Source organism: Amblyomma mixtum, chromosome 6, assembly GCF_055824585.1.
Source record: "Amblyomma mixtum isolate Tamu chromosome 6, ASM5582458v1, whole genome shotgun sequence".
Classification (NCBI taxonomy): domain Eukaryota; kingdom Metazoa; phylum Arthropoda; class Arachnida; order Ixodida; family Ixodidae; genus Amblyomma; species Amblyomma mixtum.
This window is the reverse complement of record NC_143017.1, coordinates 118,419,304-118,435,734: the sequence shown is the minus strand read 5'-3', so window position 1 is coordinate 118,435,734 and position 16,431 is coordinate 118,419,304. Positions and strand designations below refer to the sequence as shown.

The following is a 16,431-nucleotide window of genomic DNA, read 5'->3' as shown; positions in this document are numbered from 1 at the left end:
TCCTGTGGCTGTGCTGTGCACTTTTTTTTTTTTTATCATCTCTATGCCATTGAAGAGGGCTGCATACTCGGTGACACCATGTTTTGGCAATGAAGAGAAAGATACAGGGGTGGTACGTCTGTAACTGAGTCACTCTGCCAATATTTCAGCCACAGGACACCATCTACAGAAGTTTTATGTGACTGGACATACCCGAAATTTCACAAAAGCACTTTTGCTGAGACTCTCCCACATCAAAAATGTGTAGTTATGTTAGAAATATGCCTTAAAATAACGAATGTTGCCAGTACACAGTTTCAAGAGGAAATTATTAACTGCAGCCAGGGGCTATATGGGGGCTATATTCCATTGCACAGGACAAAAGGGCACGTTTCAGCTATGTAGCTTTCGCTTCATTGCCAAGAAAAGTTGTTGCAGAGTATAGCTGAACAGACGATATAAGTCCTGTCAACCACAATGCAGTTGTAAAGTCAACACTAGGTATAAACCTGTGGGCAGCAGACATGACTGCAAGCATGTAGCCATTAATTTTTTTCTTGAAGAGGCCCAACATAAACATAACATTTCGTACGAGGGGGGACTAAAAAAAAAAAAAACGGAATTGAGAGCACGCTGCCATTCGTAGACGCAGTACAGACCTTCACGAAACAGCTGTGCAGACAGCATCAGTTTGTAGGTAAACATTTGAGCATAGTATTGTGTTTTGCTTGGTGTTATTTTGTTCCGCCTGCGAAATCTTTATGGTAAATTTAAAAGAACAAAGAGTGTGTTTGAAGTTTTGTTTCCTGCTTGAAAAATCGGCAATGGAAGCTTACAAAATGTTGCAACAGAAGATGCTATGAGCCGCATGAGACCATGCTCGTTCTGAGCGTCCCTCAACGTCTCAAAACGATGAAAAAAATCCGTCAAAAAATCAACGAAGATGTCGTTTCACGGTCGACCAAATTTCAGAAGAGACAGGTGTAGTTTGAAGCTTGTGTCAGGGGATTTTGACTGAGCAGTTGCAAATGAGATGTGTTTCCGCTAACTTTGTTCCTCGCCTTCTCACACAGGATCAAAAGAACATTCGATTGAATTTGAGCCGGGACTTAAAAAAAGAGATCGAAAGTGATCCAAACTTTTTGACCAAAGTCATTACAGGTGATGAGAGTTGGTGTTATGGGTATGAACCAGAAACTAAGTAAGCGTCAAGCCAGTGGAAGTCTCCCAACTCTCCCAGACCAAAAAAAAGCAAGACAGTTGAAGTCGAATGTGAAGACTGTGATCGTTGCCTTTTTTTGATGTTCGTGGAATTGTGCATCAAGAATTTGTTCCCCCTGGCCAGACTGTTAACCAGCACTTTTATTTCGAAGTTTTAAGACGTCTGCGAGAGGATGTGCGGAGGAAACGCCCGGAACTTTGGTGATCAGGTGACTGGTTCCTTCATCACAACGCCCCCGCACACACGGCCTTACGAGTGACCCACTGTTTGGCCTCTCTGGGATGGCCTGTTATTTCCCACCCTCCATATTCACCAGACCTAGCCCCGTGCGACTTTTTTCTCTTTCCGAGAATGAAGAAAAATCTAAAAGGGAAGCGTTTTGGTGATGTAGAGGCCGTACAAACAGCTTCGCAAAGGGCACTGGACGATATCAAAGTTGAGAGTTCCAGAGATGCTTCAAACAGTGGGATAAAAGACTTGACAAATGCATCACATTTCATGGAAAGTACTTTGAAGGTGACTGAAGGAATTTTGAGCAGAAGTTAATAAACAAAGTGTTTATACAAAAAAAAAAAAATTTTTTCGGTCCCCCCCCTCGTATCAAATGGGAGAGGGAGGAGGGCTGCTGAGTAGTACCAAAGCCACCTAGACAATTTAAGGCCTGCGCGCCTGCTATTAAATTGCATTGGGCTAAAATGAAGAAACGTATGCGTAGAATGGGTGGGTTTTCATCATACTTAATAAAGGGGATTGCTGGAAACTTTTAGCACTATGTGTTTCGTGTAGCATATCTAGATTTGAAACTTCCGTAAAAGAAACGCCAGAGATCAAAAGGAACGGTGGCCACAAGACTTTATTCACATTTACAAATTATACACATATTTACAAATGGAGAAGCTTTTTCCGTTAGTGCGCCAGCCCACACAATTCTATTTTAAGGTTTTCAGCTTCCTTTTCTGTGTTTTTGCTGCTGACAACCCAGTTCTCAAGTTGTCGGTTTTTACCAGTACGTAGTTTTTTCAACAATGTGATCGCAACAGTGCGCAAGATGTTCTCCAGCACAATGTCAGGATGGTGCCCATTGCTACAAATATCTAAATCTTCACTGTCTGAAAGCAGTCGCTTTGTCAGGGCAACAACTATGTGTCTTTGGTTGCCTGCGGCTTGAAACCTGGCGGAGTTCTCTTTAGTTGTCAGTTTTTCAAGTACTAGTTGTGCATGCAAGACAGCGTTGACGACAACTGGCTGTGGGAACTTGAGAGGCAACTCTGGTCAAGTTTTTTATGACGACATTTGCCTCCAGTTCTCTGTCTTGTGTTGTTAAGCTGTCAGCGCAGGCTTCGCACGGTAGCTTCTTCAGTGCAGCATGGGCACAGAATCCGGCAATATACGTCCGTTTTCACTGGAATCACGACCTCATCTTTGGAGAGCTTGATTTTTTTCCAAAAGGCTGTGATTTCCATGAGGTCATTGACAACTACAGAACGCTCAACCTCCGATGGCCCTGCAGTGGCACCAACGTGCACAAATGGGACACACTTTTCACCTTTTGTTATTGTCCAGAAGTCGGAAATTTGAAAATCTTGCAGTCATGATGGTAGGTGGTTGACACGCTCCTCTTCTTCTTGCGCAGAAATCGAAAGCTGTATGGCTTCTTGTAACTGAACTTGTTCTAGGCGCTTGCTTTTTTCCTCCGGCTCCTCATGCACTGGCTTTCTGTCCGACAGGTTCGCAGGACTGTTTGGAAAAATCGTGGGTACTGCGTCTGGAGTCAACCTTGTGAGGCCCAAGGCTGCTTCTATTGTATTGCCAGCAGCGTCTGTGTACACGGACTTGTTCCTGAGATACTCGGGTTTGAAGTGTAGCTCGCACACCTGAAAAGCACCGGAGGAAAAAAGTCCTTCAGGAACCAAAATAATGCCCTTTCTGTTCCCTTTTTTTTTTTATTTCAAGTTTGAACCAAGTTTAGTGCAGCTACTTGTATGCTAGACTGCACACCCATGTCATAGATGCCTCTATTCATTGTGCAAATGCATAGAATAGCTTCAATTACCTAAATATACTGAGAATTCCTTAGCCAAAACACTATGCTCACTAAATATAGTTGTAACATTGAACCAAGATGTAAGAATACATCTTGTTAACGTATATATACTTTCTGCAAAATTCGATGGTATTGATTTGATTTTATCTCCATTTAAAGAAAATGGTGGAAACTGATGCAAAAGCTGCATAAAGCAGCTTCAAAGGCCCTCAGTCTCGGTACAATGGCAGCAGCAGAGGAAACACATGCACAGTGTCTTATTACACTGTTACCAGATAATATGAGTCAGCTTAATAAGTTAGACAACCTGATAAATTAGCAAATACTTGATAAATTTAAACAACGATTGATCGCACACACATTGGAAGATATTGGTATATGATTTTGTGGGTGTTCCGCAAACATATATAACAAACAACGCATACATACAGAAGCCTTTTGCAGAAATCTCTCAAGAGGGAAAAAAAAATAATTCAATGAGTGCAAGAGTTTATAAGTTTCTTACAGTCAGTCAGTGAGAGATTACAGATGCTCATGCCTTGTGCGAGATATGAATTCAGTAGCCTCGGAAGTGTATTACACAGCATGTGATGTCCATAGTTAGTTCGAGAAAGAGGAACATTATAGATTTCTGGAGAGCGAGTGATGTACGCTAGAATGTTTTCACGCAGATTTGCAATTTTTCTTAGAGTTGTGCTGTTTTGCCTAGAGGCATATTTAATTAACCAAGACATGAACGCCCACACTGAACTTGAAAAATTGTATCTATTCAACCACACAAGAACACTGCCTGGTACATATGAGAAAAAGATATATTTACTGATACCAGCAGTCTAGGGCAAATTTCACGTTCCATGAATTTTAAAACTGCACCTTGTCCATATTTTAGCACCGTGATAAATTATTAGTCTTCAACGATAGCTTCGATGCGCAGATACAACATACCTTAGGATCTCGCAGAGTCCGTGTGTCGACGTCGTCGCAGCGAACAGCACGCTCCCACGTAATCCTACGGGCATCTTTTGGGAACGAAAACACGTGCACTTTTGGCCCGTTGTCATAGTTTCCTTTGCAGTTGGGCACGCAGCAGCGACCCATCGTTTCCTCAGCAGGTGCAGGACACTCAAAGATTTAGATATCACGATCACAAGCAATTTCCTAGCCAGCACTCAAGAACGCAACAGCAATGGAACGCAGCAGCGCACGCTGACACGTCCGGCTACACGACTACGGAAGGGTACAGGACTGGTTGAGGGAAGAAAGGAGACGTCTCCGTGTCGGAGGAATGCGGAGGGGTCAGCGATCAAAGTGGCTGACGTCAGAGCGGGGGGAAAGGAAAGCGCCCAGGCCTTGAGAATTCAAGATGGTGCTGGTAGTACACGCCCACAAGGAGCACTGCCAAGAAAATGGGGGTTGGGGAGGGGTGCTCAGCCCCTCTTGGATTCATGCCTGCGTGACTGTTTCTTAATGCACCACAGCATCACTGTACCTAGAGGCCATGAATAAAAAAAACTGCAGTATTCAGCATGGCTGACTAGAAGCAAAGAATGTATTTTGAAAAATGTTTCACATATGTCAGTGCAGTAGTAAAAGTAAAGTTCTGCTGGCACATGTTTCAGCATACCTCTGTTCATGCTCACGAAAGAAATGTTAGCACAGTTATTCCCAACTAATACAATGGCTTTGCACATGAGAAGTCGTGTCAAATGTCTGCAGAGAAACAACAAACAAAACATAGGCCTGTCCTAACAAATTCAACTTTCATCCACAGCAAAGTCAATGCTTCATGAAAAGAGCTTGTGCTGCCTTCCGATTCACACGGGGCCTGTGCATGCGAACATTGGAATTTGACAGATCCTCTTGACAGTGCACGTTAAAGAACCCCAGGTGGTCGAAATTTCCGGAGCCCTTCACTACGGCGTCCCTCATAGCCTGAGTCGCTTTGGGACGTAAAACCTCAATAAACCAAACCAAACAAGCGTGTTTTTGTTTGTTTTTCAAAGTAATAACAGTGTTGGCAGGTGTCGGAAGAGTGAATCTTGTTACTAAGCTGGTTAACTAATCCTAGAAGTTCACTTTTTCACTTGCAGATAGGAACCTAGTTGCAACTAGAGTTAGTAGCTGACGATTAGTAATAGCCATATCTGTTTTTAGAATTTCGAAAACGCTACAACCGTTGGTGCTATGGCTCAACAGATTGGTCTAGACACTTCCACATGACCTCTGTCTCACCCACACTGCGCTGCTTGCTGCTCTTTGCTGCTCCTGCCGAGGCAAGCACAAGAAGGTCGCTCACTACTCTCTACACACATCGCCAATAGGACTCCCATCGGAAGGCACGTCCCTTCCTGCCAACGTTACTAGAAAAAGTTCTAGTACAATTGCTCCCTACTACGATTTGATCCAAAATTACAGCACCCCCTCCCTAAAAACATGCACGCAGAAAGGGACGGGAACTGCAGAACAATCAGGGCGTAAGCCTTGCACAGACAATTTGGAGAAGACCCCACTGTAGCCTATGTTGATCCGGCCATGGCAACCCTGACAATCCGTCACCCTTATATGAACACCTGCGCATGCAAGCCCTCGAGGTAACAAGGAGGCTCACTCCCTGGCCCGAAGTCTCACTTTCTGGGCTGGGGAGAAACGGCCTTCCTCGGATGCTGGACAGTGCCTGCTGTCCTTTTGCGACATCCTTACCTATTACCGCGACAATAGGAGAGCTTATGCTCCCCCTGCCCCAACCCTCGCAATCAGCCGCCCACTGGAGCAGGCTACAAACATGCACAACCCCATACCCCACCCTCCTCTATGCCTGCTTTCCTGATCAATTTGCCTCCACCTGCAAGCTCTGTACAGTGGCGGTCCTAAGGGAGGGGGGGGGGGGGGAGGCGACCGCCCCCTCCACCCACCCCAAAAGCCTTCACACACTCATAGGACGAGATGTGATTTCTGACGTAGAAATGGAAAGCTTTTTCTTCTGTGATGCGTCAAGTAGTCCCCTACTCTGACGTTCACCGTGTTAGCCGCTGCCTTATTCCACACAATTATACGTTCTACAGGTTTATTTATTTATTTATTTATTTTAGCGCCTCAAGGACCCCAAACAAGGGGCCTTACATGAGGGGTGGGTTGTACAGAAATATCAACAAAAAACGAACATATTCTGTACAATGCCAATATCAAGGTTCAAGATACAAATGAAACAGGCAAACAGCTCAGAAAATCAAAATGCAAAATGCTCAAATGCTTTCGAATACAAAAGAAAAAAAACAAGACAAGAATAAAAGACAGGAAGAGGCGCTGAACGGTGGGTAAGAATTCAATAACGGTTTGGAGAACAGTAAAAACTGCATAGTAAAACAAAGTGCAGTAGGTCAACGTTAAAGGGGAAAGGTACACGAGAAACTAAAATGTGTCTAAAGATTCAAGCTTATCTTTGAATGCAAGCGTGTCTTCTATTATTACAGCTGCATCGGGAAGGCCGTTCCAATCTTTTGCTGTTGAGGTGAAGAAAGACTGCGCAAATGTTTGTGTTTTTGGGCAAGGGTGTGACCACTGTTGACTGTTTTTGTGACGAGCTGAAAACAAGGAGTGTTTTGTGACGTAGGTGCTTAACGGAAATGAATAGTAGAAACGATGAAAAAAGGACTAAACTGGCTAGTTTCTGGCGGTGCTTTAATAATGGCAAGCTGGATCGGTTCTTCAGATCGGTTACACTTGTGTAGAATGCATATTCGGAATGAACAAATCTAATGGCATGATTTTGATCGTTTCTATGCTCTCAGAAAGGTATTCCTCATATGGGTTCTAAATTTCAGCCGCATATTCTAATTTTGGGCGCAATAATGTGGTGTAGGCTAGTAATTTTACATGTGCTGGGGCAAACTTCATTGAGCGTTGACGATAGCCAAAGGATCGGCTCGATGCTGCAGTGATGTGGTTGATATGCGTTGACCACGTAACGTCGTCAGACAGGTGTAATCCAAGATATTTGTATGCTTTAGTAGCATGTAAACGAGAACTGCAGATGAAGTAGCTATGTGGTATTACATGACCTTACACTTATCAATATTTGAAGTCACTTGCCATTTTTCCACACCACTTTCCTATTGCGAGTAAGTCACATTGTAAGCTAATACTGTCTTACAACAGTATTAGTTATACGATAGGTTGGTAGTTATACAACTTCAATTCGTACGTGATTGTCAAGGTATCGTGGTCCTGCCGTGCCCCCACAGTTACTTTTGCGCTTCATGACTGGCACTATCATTCAATTTGAAATATTGTGAGATAAATATATCTGCTTTGTTTGTCTGTTTTATGGGGGTTTAACGCCCCAAAGCGACTCGAGCTATGAGGGACACCGTAACGAAGGGCTCCAGAAATTTCGACTGCCTGGGGTTCCTCGATCGAAATTCGACCGCCGCGTAAATATGTATGAATTATATAAGTTAACGGTTATGGGAGCAATATTCATAAATAAATCATAAATAGATATGAATTACATATGAATGTTGTTCACGTAACTGTTAGCATTCAAATCATGTATGAGTTATGGTATAACATCTTATCGTTCGCCATTGATTTTTCAACAACAAAGTGCACAAAAATTGTTGTACAAATAGAGTGTAAATAAAAAATTGTTGTTTCTATTTTTTGGGGGGGTATACGGAAGTCAGTCCTCCCACCCTAGAACCAACTGCTGGGACCGCCACTGGCTCTGTGGCAAACCTGGAGACTCACCTGACCCTCATTCCCACATCCCCAAGCGCCAGAGGTGGCCCTGGATTACTGGGAACGCCTACTCGCTTGTACTTCCAATCGGAACCAGCGCAAGATCATTACTATAGAGCTATGCGCCGTCTAGGCAATTTGCGCATGCGCATTGGCTGCGGGCGGGCTCCCGGTACTCCGGTACCGGTAACGGTGGCACGGTATGCTAAAGGTGTCAATTTGCAATAAATGTTTCCATCACCGCCAAGAACGTCACGTGAAACGTGCGCCGCGCGGTGGGCATCGCTTTGCGCGCTACGCGGGCGCATAACTCTAGAATTATGCGAAAAATGGCCAAATTTTGGTGAGCCACAGCGCTGCATGAAGGTAATCGCGTTCATGAAACTATTGTTACTGTTGTTACCTTTATATATCTTAACCAGATGCCTATCTGCAATAGTTAAGACATTCCGTTTATGGGGTTTAACGTCCCAAAGTGCGGGCTATGAGAGATGGCCTATAGTGGAGGGCTCCGGATAGTTTCGACCATCTGCCGACCACATGCTGACCATAAGAATTTGCTTAATCGGTCCACTAGTTAACAGGATACACTACTTTTCTGACGTCCTCTAACACTATTCCGCAAAAGCCATCTTCGTATCTTTAAAGGCCTGTTCTTAAAAATTAGTGGTGAGCTTCCGCGAAATGTGCATCCTGACAAGTGCCTATTGTTTCGCCTTGTGAACCTTAAGTTTGAAGAAATAAGTTAGTGTTCATGGCGTGGGCTATTTCAGCTTCATGCAACTACTGCAGCAACCTTCAAAATAATATTTGCTAATTATCTCTCTTGCTACTGAAGCTGCAGACTGGCTGTGAACTTAGCGCTGGGCAGCTCATGAACAGCCATTTTTTTTTTTTTTTTAAAGAAAGCCCACGTAACAACTGGAGATGGTAGAGAAATCAAGGCCTTCACCTGACGGCAGACTTTTGCTGAACCCTGGACAAGACAAAGAGGGTATGGTGCAGCTAGCCCTGCAGCCTTCATGACACAGCTAGGGGACCAGACATCCGGAAATGTGAACAATATTCGGATCGGAAGTTTGTATGTTTCAGTTCGGAGTGATCAACAAAAGGCAGTAATAATAATAATTGAAAGTAGGTCAGTTAGAACTAGCTTAAAAGCATAAAACTCCGCTGAATTTTGCATAATCCAGCAAATTGTACTATGAAAAGAACCTCCACGCATGTATACGTATACATTCAACGCTCCTTTGGCATGCAGTGCATACACACGGTACGTATGATCCCAAAGTGCGAATTAGGAATTCTAACCAAGTGCACATCGAATAGGAATTCGCTACATGTTGGCACACCGTAGGTGTTCATGTGCTCGTTAACCACATGCGTCAAGACTCACTACTGAACCTGAAACCAAGTAAAATCGGCTGAATGACTGCTATGCAGTTTACTTAGCGAGTAAGCAGTTGCCGGCGTTAGCAGGCTCCTCCTGATCTACAGAACTTGCTCTGACTGAAGCGTCTAGGAAAGGCCCGTGTTTTGCATAAAGATAATGGGCTTTGAACTACGCTTCAACCGAGCGCGCATAGGTGTCAGCTGCTTTTCGCTGCCTGCTCCTAAAGGCAAGATGCTAAAGGCAACAAGTAAAGAAAAGGTGACTCTCACGGCTCTGAAGACTTCAAGACGTTGAGAAATCAAGGTGATCAGGCGTCGGTGTAAGGACAAGAGAGAAATCACTGTAACGCACGTATCACATGAACCACACGAACACACTACGCGCGCTGCCGCCACTACCGCCGAACTGAATAGAAACGAAACTGAAAAAAAAAAATCGCTGGAACATTTATGTAAATTTTTTAGGAATATGAGTGCGATTTTTTAAATGTTTATGTTGAGCGTTTAAAAGTTATAATTGTTGGAAAGCAGCACGAGAAATGAATCATTTATACGGATGAACTTGCGGCTTGTGGCACGGCACAGACGAGAATGATCAAGCCTTGCGGCTTGCGCAGTTGGGGTGATGGCGCTGTAGTCATTCAATGCCGGTGGGCTTATCGTCTCCAGATGAAACCAGACGATTCAACGAAATTTTGCTTAACTTAGCGCTATTTATTTAACGGGATTGCCTGAAGAATCAAGCATAACGCGCCTTTTACTGAAGCTTAGGTACGGTGGCGACCATGCTTTCTATGAGCCACGGTGTGAGCTTGCAAGGTCAGGTGGGTAAAACTTTGCATTCGCTGTTACGCGGTCCCCCAGAATGATTGTAGATTGATTGTAAACGACATTAAAAGCTGTCTACACTTCCATGGTGTGCCTTGCAATCGATGAGCTGACAGTACCCAAAGCGACTGTTCTGCAGGAGTTTGCCCCTTAGATACACTCGCAGTTGCGGAACTACCAGCGCAGTGCAATTTGGAAGGCTAGTTACCTCAGCGAAACAGCCGTCAGTCATGAAAAGGAAGAAGAATGTTGTGTACTACACTAGGCGACTTGGTTACTACAGTTTGATGTGGCTGGCCGTGTTCAAAGCGTCACTTTGAAATAACCTTTAACGAACCATAGTAGCGATGCATCGGCATAATTAGTCGTGCACGTGCGTGGAGTTAGTGCGATCGTGGCTTACTCGCGACGGATACATTTGGAGGCTTAAACGGCGTGGCGTTTTGCATCGATAAATGCTCGGCATGTGAAAGCATTAGCGCTAATAAGCCCTTTTGCGCTCTTTATTGCTCGGACACTGCGGTTTAAGTCTGCTAATCACCTAACTTTCGTGGTGATCACTTGTGTGCGGGTCACGGCACCAGTTTCGCGCTAAGTAACAGACCTAAGGCCGTTGAAAATGTCTGTAAAATGCAGCGCATGAGTTTTCTCCCCAGTCATCGACCGCGCAGTACAGAGGTATAGTGCCAGGCAAAATTTGTGCTTATTCGCTGATGCTCTCCTGTGGACATCAGTGAGAAAAAAGGTCTTGATACATTACCAGAACACCGGTGCTGGTGGATAGTTGTCAAAACGTTATAGTTATTCTGGGTTTTTTGCGCAAAAGACACGACACAAAAGAAACGAGGTAGACAGGACAAGCGCTTACTAACAACTCAGGTGTTTATTGACGGAACATTTGCTTAAATACAGCAGCTGCTCTTATCAAACATGAAGAGGGAAAGAAGAGACTTCGCATACTTATATATCTCAGATCAGCACAGATCCCATCATCGCACGAGTGAATGCATGTTTTGAGCTCTAATTTTGCGCAAGATAACTGATTTCTTTTTTTTGAGAGCAAAATTGAAGGATTGCTGACACACGAGTTACCCGATTTTCCTATCTCATTAGCCTCAATTATCTCTCTTCCAAGTTGTGTCTTGCACCGGCGCAGTACTGACGTTTTTTCGAGCGCGGGAGTGCAGTTGCGGCAATTCCGAATATGGTCAATCATTTTGCTACCTGACTTGTTCTTGACATCTCTTGCATGCTCCCTCAGCCTTTCATTAAGGCACCTGCCAGTTTGGCCAATGTACTGCTTACCACAGGCAAGTGGTATCGTCGTCAACTCGTGCGTCAATTCTAATGGTGCTAGGCACTCTGAATTGACGCACGAGTTACCGGAAGATAATTACATCAGGTTTTTAGATATAGGGCTTCATTTTTCAAGTGAACACGTATGTTGGGCCTTTGAGCCCAGAGGCAACAAGCCCCTGCTTCCCTTCAGCTCGGCACACTCCAAAGCCGTAAAACGAGGCATTGTGAAATCGTTCCTTTCCAACGCTCTGAGCAAGTCCTGCCTGCATTTGGTAGGACGCAGCTTTGACATCCAGTTGCAGCGCCTTTCGAGCGCAGGCTGCCAGCCAGCATACCCGATCAAATTGACCGGAAGAAAGTGGCGGTTATTCCGTACATTCACGGAATCTCGCATAATATTAAGAAGATCGGTGCTAGGGCTGGTGTTAGAGTGGTTTTTAACGCTCCTGAAAAACTCTCCAGGATATGCAAGAGACTGAATGCAGAGGATGCGGCCGTCGCTTGTTCGAAGCGGCACCAGCAGCGTTTCGTGGCCTGTAAAAAGAGCGTTGTGTACTCGATACCACTTGCCTGTGGTAAGCAGTACATTGGCCAAACTGGCAGGTGCCTTAATGAAAGGCTGAGGGAGCACGCAAGAGATGTCAAGAACAAGTCAGGTAGGAAAATGATTGACCATATTCGGAATTGCCGCAACTGCACTCCCGCGCTCGAAAAAACGTCAGTACTGCGCCGGTGCAAGACACAACTTGGAAGAGAGATAATTGAGGCTGTAACTCGTGTGTAAGCAATCCTTCAATTTTGCTCTCAAAAAAAGAAATCAGTTATCTTGCGCAAAATTAGAGCTCAAAACATGCATTCACTCGTGCGATGATGGGATCTGTGCTGATCTGAGATATATACGTATGCGAAGTCTCTTCTTTCCCTCTGCCGCCGCGGTGGCTCAGCGGTTACGGTGCTCGGCTGCTGTCCCGAAAGACGCGGGTTCGATCCCGGCCGCGGCGGCTAGAATTTCTTTGGAGGAGAAATTCTAGAGGCCCGTGTACTGTGCGATGTCAGTGCACGTTAAAGAACCCCAGGTGGTCGAAATTTCCGGAACCCTCCACTACGGCGTCTCTCATAGCCTTAGTCGCTTTGGGACGTTAAACCCCATAAACCAAACCATCTTCTTTCCCTGTTAATGTTTGATAAGAGCAGCTGCTGTATTTAAGCAAATGTTCCGTCAATAAACACCTGAGTTGTTAGTAAGCGCTTGTCCTGTCTACCTCGTTTCTTTTGTGCCGTGTCTTTTGCGCAAAAAACCCAGAATGCTTAGGCACCAACTAGCCTGCAAAAACATACTCGCACGTTATAGTTAATTAATCATTTTATAGTATTCACCCTCACTGAATATCTGCTGCTTATTTTTTCACTGCCAGGGATTTAGAGCCATTGGGTTTTGCATACTTGGTTAGTACTGCAAATATAGAATTAAGCAGTAAAAACAATCTTGTCCTGTTTGCATACCTGTTTAAAAAGGACCAAGTATTGACCTTCAGAGTGCGTCATAGTTGCAATATTGCTGTTCCTTTAAAAATGCAATTGCTATGCCAGCGTGTCCTTAGTGTTGAATGTAGTTATTTTTCCCACAAAACATTGTGGCACTAGTCACTTTAGCTTTTTTTAATTGTCACCATAAAAGTAGCAAAATGTGAATTAATCTTTATGGAGAAAGTTCGAAATGTTTACCTGATTAAAAAAAAGGAGGCAAAAAATGCCAAATTTAAATGTAAACTGCACCAGTCAGTTATCTTGTATGTCATGTATGAACTATATGAACTTGGTTTTTCTGTAATGTGCTTAATAATTTGCATGAACTCTTGGTATTCCCGGCACTTCCTGCTTTGCTGTAGCTAAGCCGTAATATGTGTACCTTGTATGTTTGTATACATTATTTTAGACTGGTGTTCTGGAATTGCTTTCCGAAAATTCCTGCTATGTTTTCTTTGTTTGATTTGTCCTCATTTAGCTGACTACTATAAGTCTGTCTAGCATAGTACTTTGCCTCATTTCAATGAACTTACTTCGACTTGGCTTGAAAACAACCTTGCAGGATAAGATCCGAGTACTTCCAGTGTTAGTGTGGAAAGCATGGTTGCATGCTCAGTGTGCTGCTGTGTGACTTATCTAAACCGCATTAGCTAGACTGTGTTGCTGTGTGATACTTTGAATAATTTGGATCAGCATTACGGAGATAACTGACTTATCTTCACTGAAAATGAAATTGAAAGTCGTCAGGTTTTAGGTTCTTGCAAATGCCACTCTTCATGTACTCAAGAAATTGTTGCCATGAGTGGGTCATGTTTTTCTAAGAGGTAAAGTGCAATTACAAATAAAGTAAATTGGTTTTTGAGGAAAGGAAATGGCGCATTATCTGTCTCACATATCTTGGTGGACACCTGAACTATGCTATAAGGGAAAGGAGGAAGGTGGGAGTGAGAGAAGAAATAGGTGCCTTAGTGGAGGTTTCCAGAATAATTTGGACCACCTAGGGATCTTTAACAGCACACGGACGCCTTTTGTGTTCCACCTCCATTGAAACGTGGCCGCCATGGTCAGGTTCGAACCCGAGTACTCCATTTCCTTTGAAACATGGCCGCCATTGTCGGGTTCGAACCCGAGTACTTCGGCTCGGTAGACGAGCGCCTTAACCACTGAGCCACCGCGGCGGGTTTTTACAACTTTGCCATTTGCATTTTCAGGTACTGTTCCCATTGAGCCATGTCGCATCACTGGTAGCAAACAAACGCACAAGTCGTACCACCCACAGTGCCAAGGCTTGCCAGCAGCAGGGCAGGCATTCTCAGGAGCTTGATGTCCTGTGCTCAGAAAGCTTTGGCAATGTAAGTTCTTTCTTTGAATAATTTCTTTTCATCCCACTACTTTGAAAAACTTGTCACCTGTAATAGGACATAACTGCAATAAAAAGCAGAAAACGAACTGGGTTTTGACCGACACATGATGTCATAGATACTAACAAAAATATGATGCAAACAGTATCAGCAGAACTATTGTGCATGCATCGAATGGCTGAAGTGATAGTGAAATGTCTTATATGATCTAAAACAAGGCGACATACATTTTCGAGTTCAGCCAGCATGGTGTGAATGTCTACTCGTAAGTAGCTCATGATGTCGCAAACACTGAATTGGCCATAGAAACATCTGACCCATTTCTAATTGCCCCAATCTAGGTCATGAAATGGGAACCATTTGTGACTGGGAAAGTTGCTTGAAAAGATCAGGAGGCTGAAGAGAGCCTTTCGTAAAAGTGTCAATAAAAAATTCAGGGGGGGGCACTTTGTTGACCTAAAGTGCGATGAGGCCTTTAGCGCGGTGTTGCTGCTTGTGTCACTGATGTGTGGTTAAGATGTTAATTGAGTACACAATTGTTTGCGAATCTTAAATGCTGGAGACACTGGAGGGCGTTTGGAAGGCATCCGTCTGATTCGACGCCTTTCTGCAAACACTCTCCAGCGTCCTAGACAAGGAGAACTACATATGCATTGGCAGGAAGTAGCGTAGCCATTAGCACGCTTAGCTGCGGAACGGAAGGATGGTGGTTCGAATCCCATCGTGCAGAAAGATTTTTTTTCTGGTCTGACTAGAAAAGCGTGACACCTCTGCTGACAACCTTCTGCTGACAACCTTCTGTCGACAACCTTGTGCCAACAGCGGTGAGGCATTAAAGGCTTTCACCTTAAAATGCATGAATCTCAGAAAACCTGGAGTTGTAGTTAGCTCCAGTGGCATGTGTTTGCACTCACGGTGCACAGTTCTGTTGAACTGATATGACAGGAGTGCCAACACTTTAAAGGGACACTGAGGAGAAATTGAAGTTGACTTGCATCGACAGAATACCAGCTCCTGATTACAAAAACGCCATTCATACTGACAACAAAGCTCCTGTAACATAGAAAAGAGCAAGAACCAAAATACAGGTATCGCCGCCACAGGCCAAACTCGCAAGTACAAGCTTCATGGCGTCATAGGACAAAACAGTGTTGCTAGAACCAATAGTTCTAGCAACACTAGGACACGAGAAGCTACGAATCACTGAGGCGCAGCAAATGCATGCGCAAATCTCCTTGACGTCGCCAGATGGCGCCACGTACCCGATAGCTACGCGCGCTCCTGCAGCGCCGGGACCAATCAGCGCTTGCTCTCAGCGGTATGGGGGCTCCCGGTATTCCGCTAACGGTAACAAGGTACACAGTATGCTAAAGGCGTCTATTTGCGAGAACTTCGTTGACGACTTCGAGAATGGGATCCATTGTAACGCTGGCAAAACGCCGGTGCAAATGTAACCGAAGCGACGGCCGCAATAGCCGATAGATGCCTTCAACGTGCGGCCGGCGGTAGCTTTCTTTTCGGCTGCTGCTGGGCCGCACTGCTGGCCGCCAGAAATCACGGAGTCTGCGTTACATCATGTGAATGTCATGTTTCACGTCACTTAGTTCTGTGTCGTCATAGCAGAATCCCAAGTTTGAATCAGAGCGGCGGGAAAAACTATTTCAACTTTGAATCCAAATTTCTTAGAAATAAATGCATCTTTCGCTGCCGGCCAAGTGGCAACAAAGCCATGAAATGCCGAACTATCGGATTTTTCTATAAAAAAAATATTAATAGAGCTCTCCTCAGTGTCCCTTTAATGTTACTAACTGCAGTCCATAGTTTGAGAACTCTGTGTGCTGCTAATCATGGTCTCCAAGGTGTTGGCAAGTTTTAGAGACATTGACTGAGCAGGGTACACATTGACATCAGTGGCCCACATTGCTGATGCCAAAAGCGCTTATCTGGTGCATATCCAGATGCGAAACTTTGGTGAGGTTTTAGTATGTCCTTCATGCGTATTTTCCCAGAGGCAGTACTCTGCTGCAGAGGTGCCTTTTTTT

The 16,431-nt window shown here is 44.4% G+C and overlaps 1 protein-coding gene and 1 long non-coding RNA gene across 7 annotated transcripts in view; one reads left to right on the top strand and one right to left on the bottom strand.

Moving 5' to 3' along the window:
- Positions 1–1,829: 1,829 nt before the first annotated feature.
- Positions 1,830–9,762, bottom strand: LOC149340180 (uncharacterized). Its single transcript, XR_016283588.1, has 3 exons — positions 9,645–9,762; positions 4,191–4,264; positions 1,830–3,075 (listed from the first exon to the last, which is right to left on the bottom strand). It is a non-coding gene; the product is annotated as an uncharacterized LOC149340180 (long non-coding RNA).
- Positions 9,763–9,969: 207 nt separating this feature from the next.
- The window catches only part of YME1L (ATP-dependent zinc metalloprotease YME1L), a 38,060-nt gene continuing 31,598 nt past the window's right edge, over positions 9,970–16,431 (top strand). For all 6 annotated transcript variants that reach the window (XR_016283587.1, XR_016283586.1, XR_016283585.1 and 3 more), the window contains exons 1-2: positions 9,970–10,198; positions 14,240–14,380. Coding sequence is in view for 3 of the 6 variants with exons in the window: in XM_089548943.1 (XP_089405069.1) it covers positions 10,160–10,198; positions 14,240–14,380 (180 nt within the window). In the remaining 3 variants the exon portion in view is untranslated. The remainder of the gene's footprint in view (positions 10,199–14,239; positions 14,381–16,431) is intronic.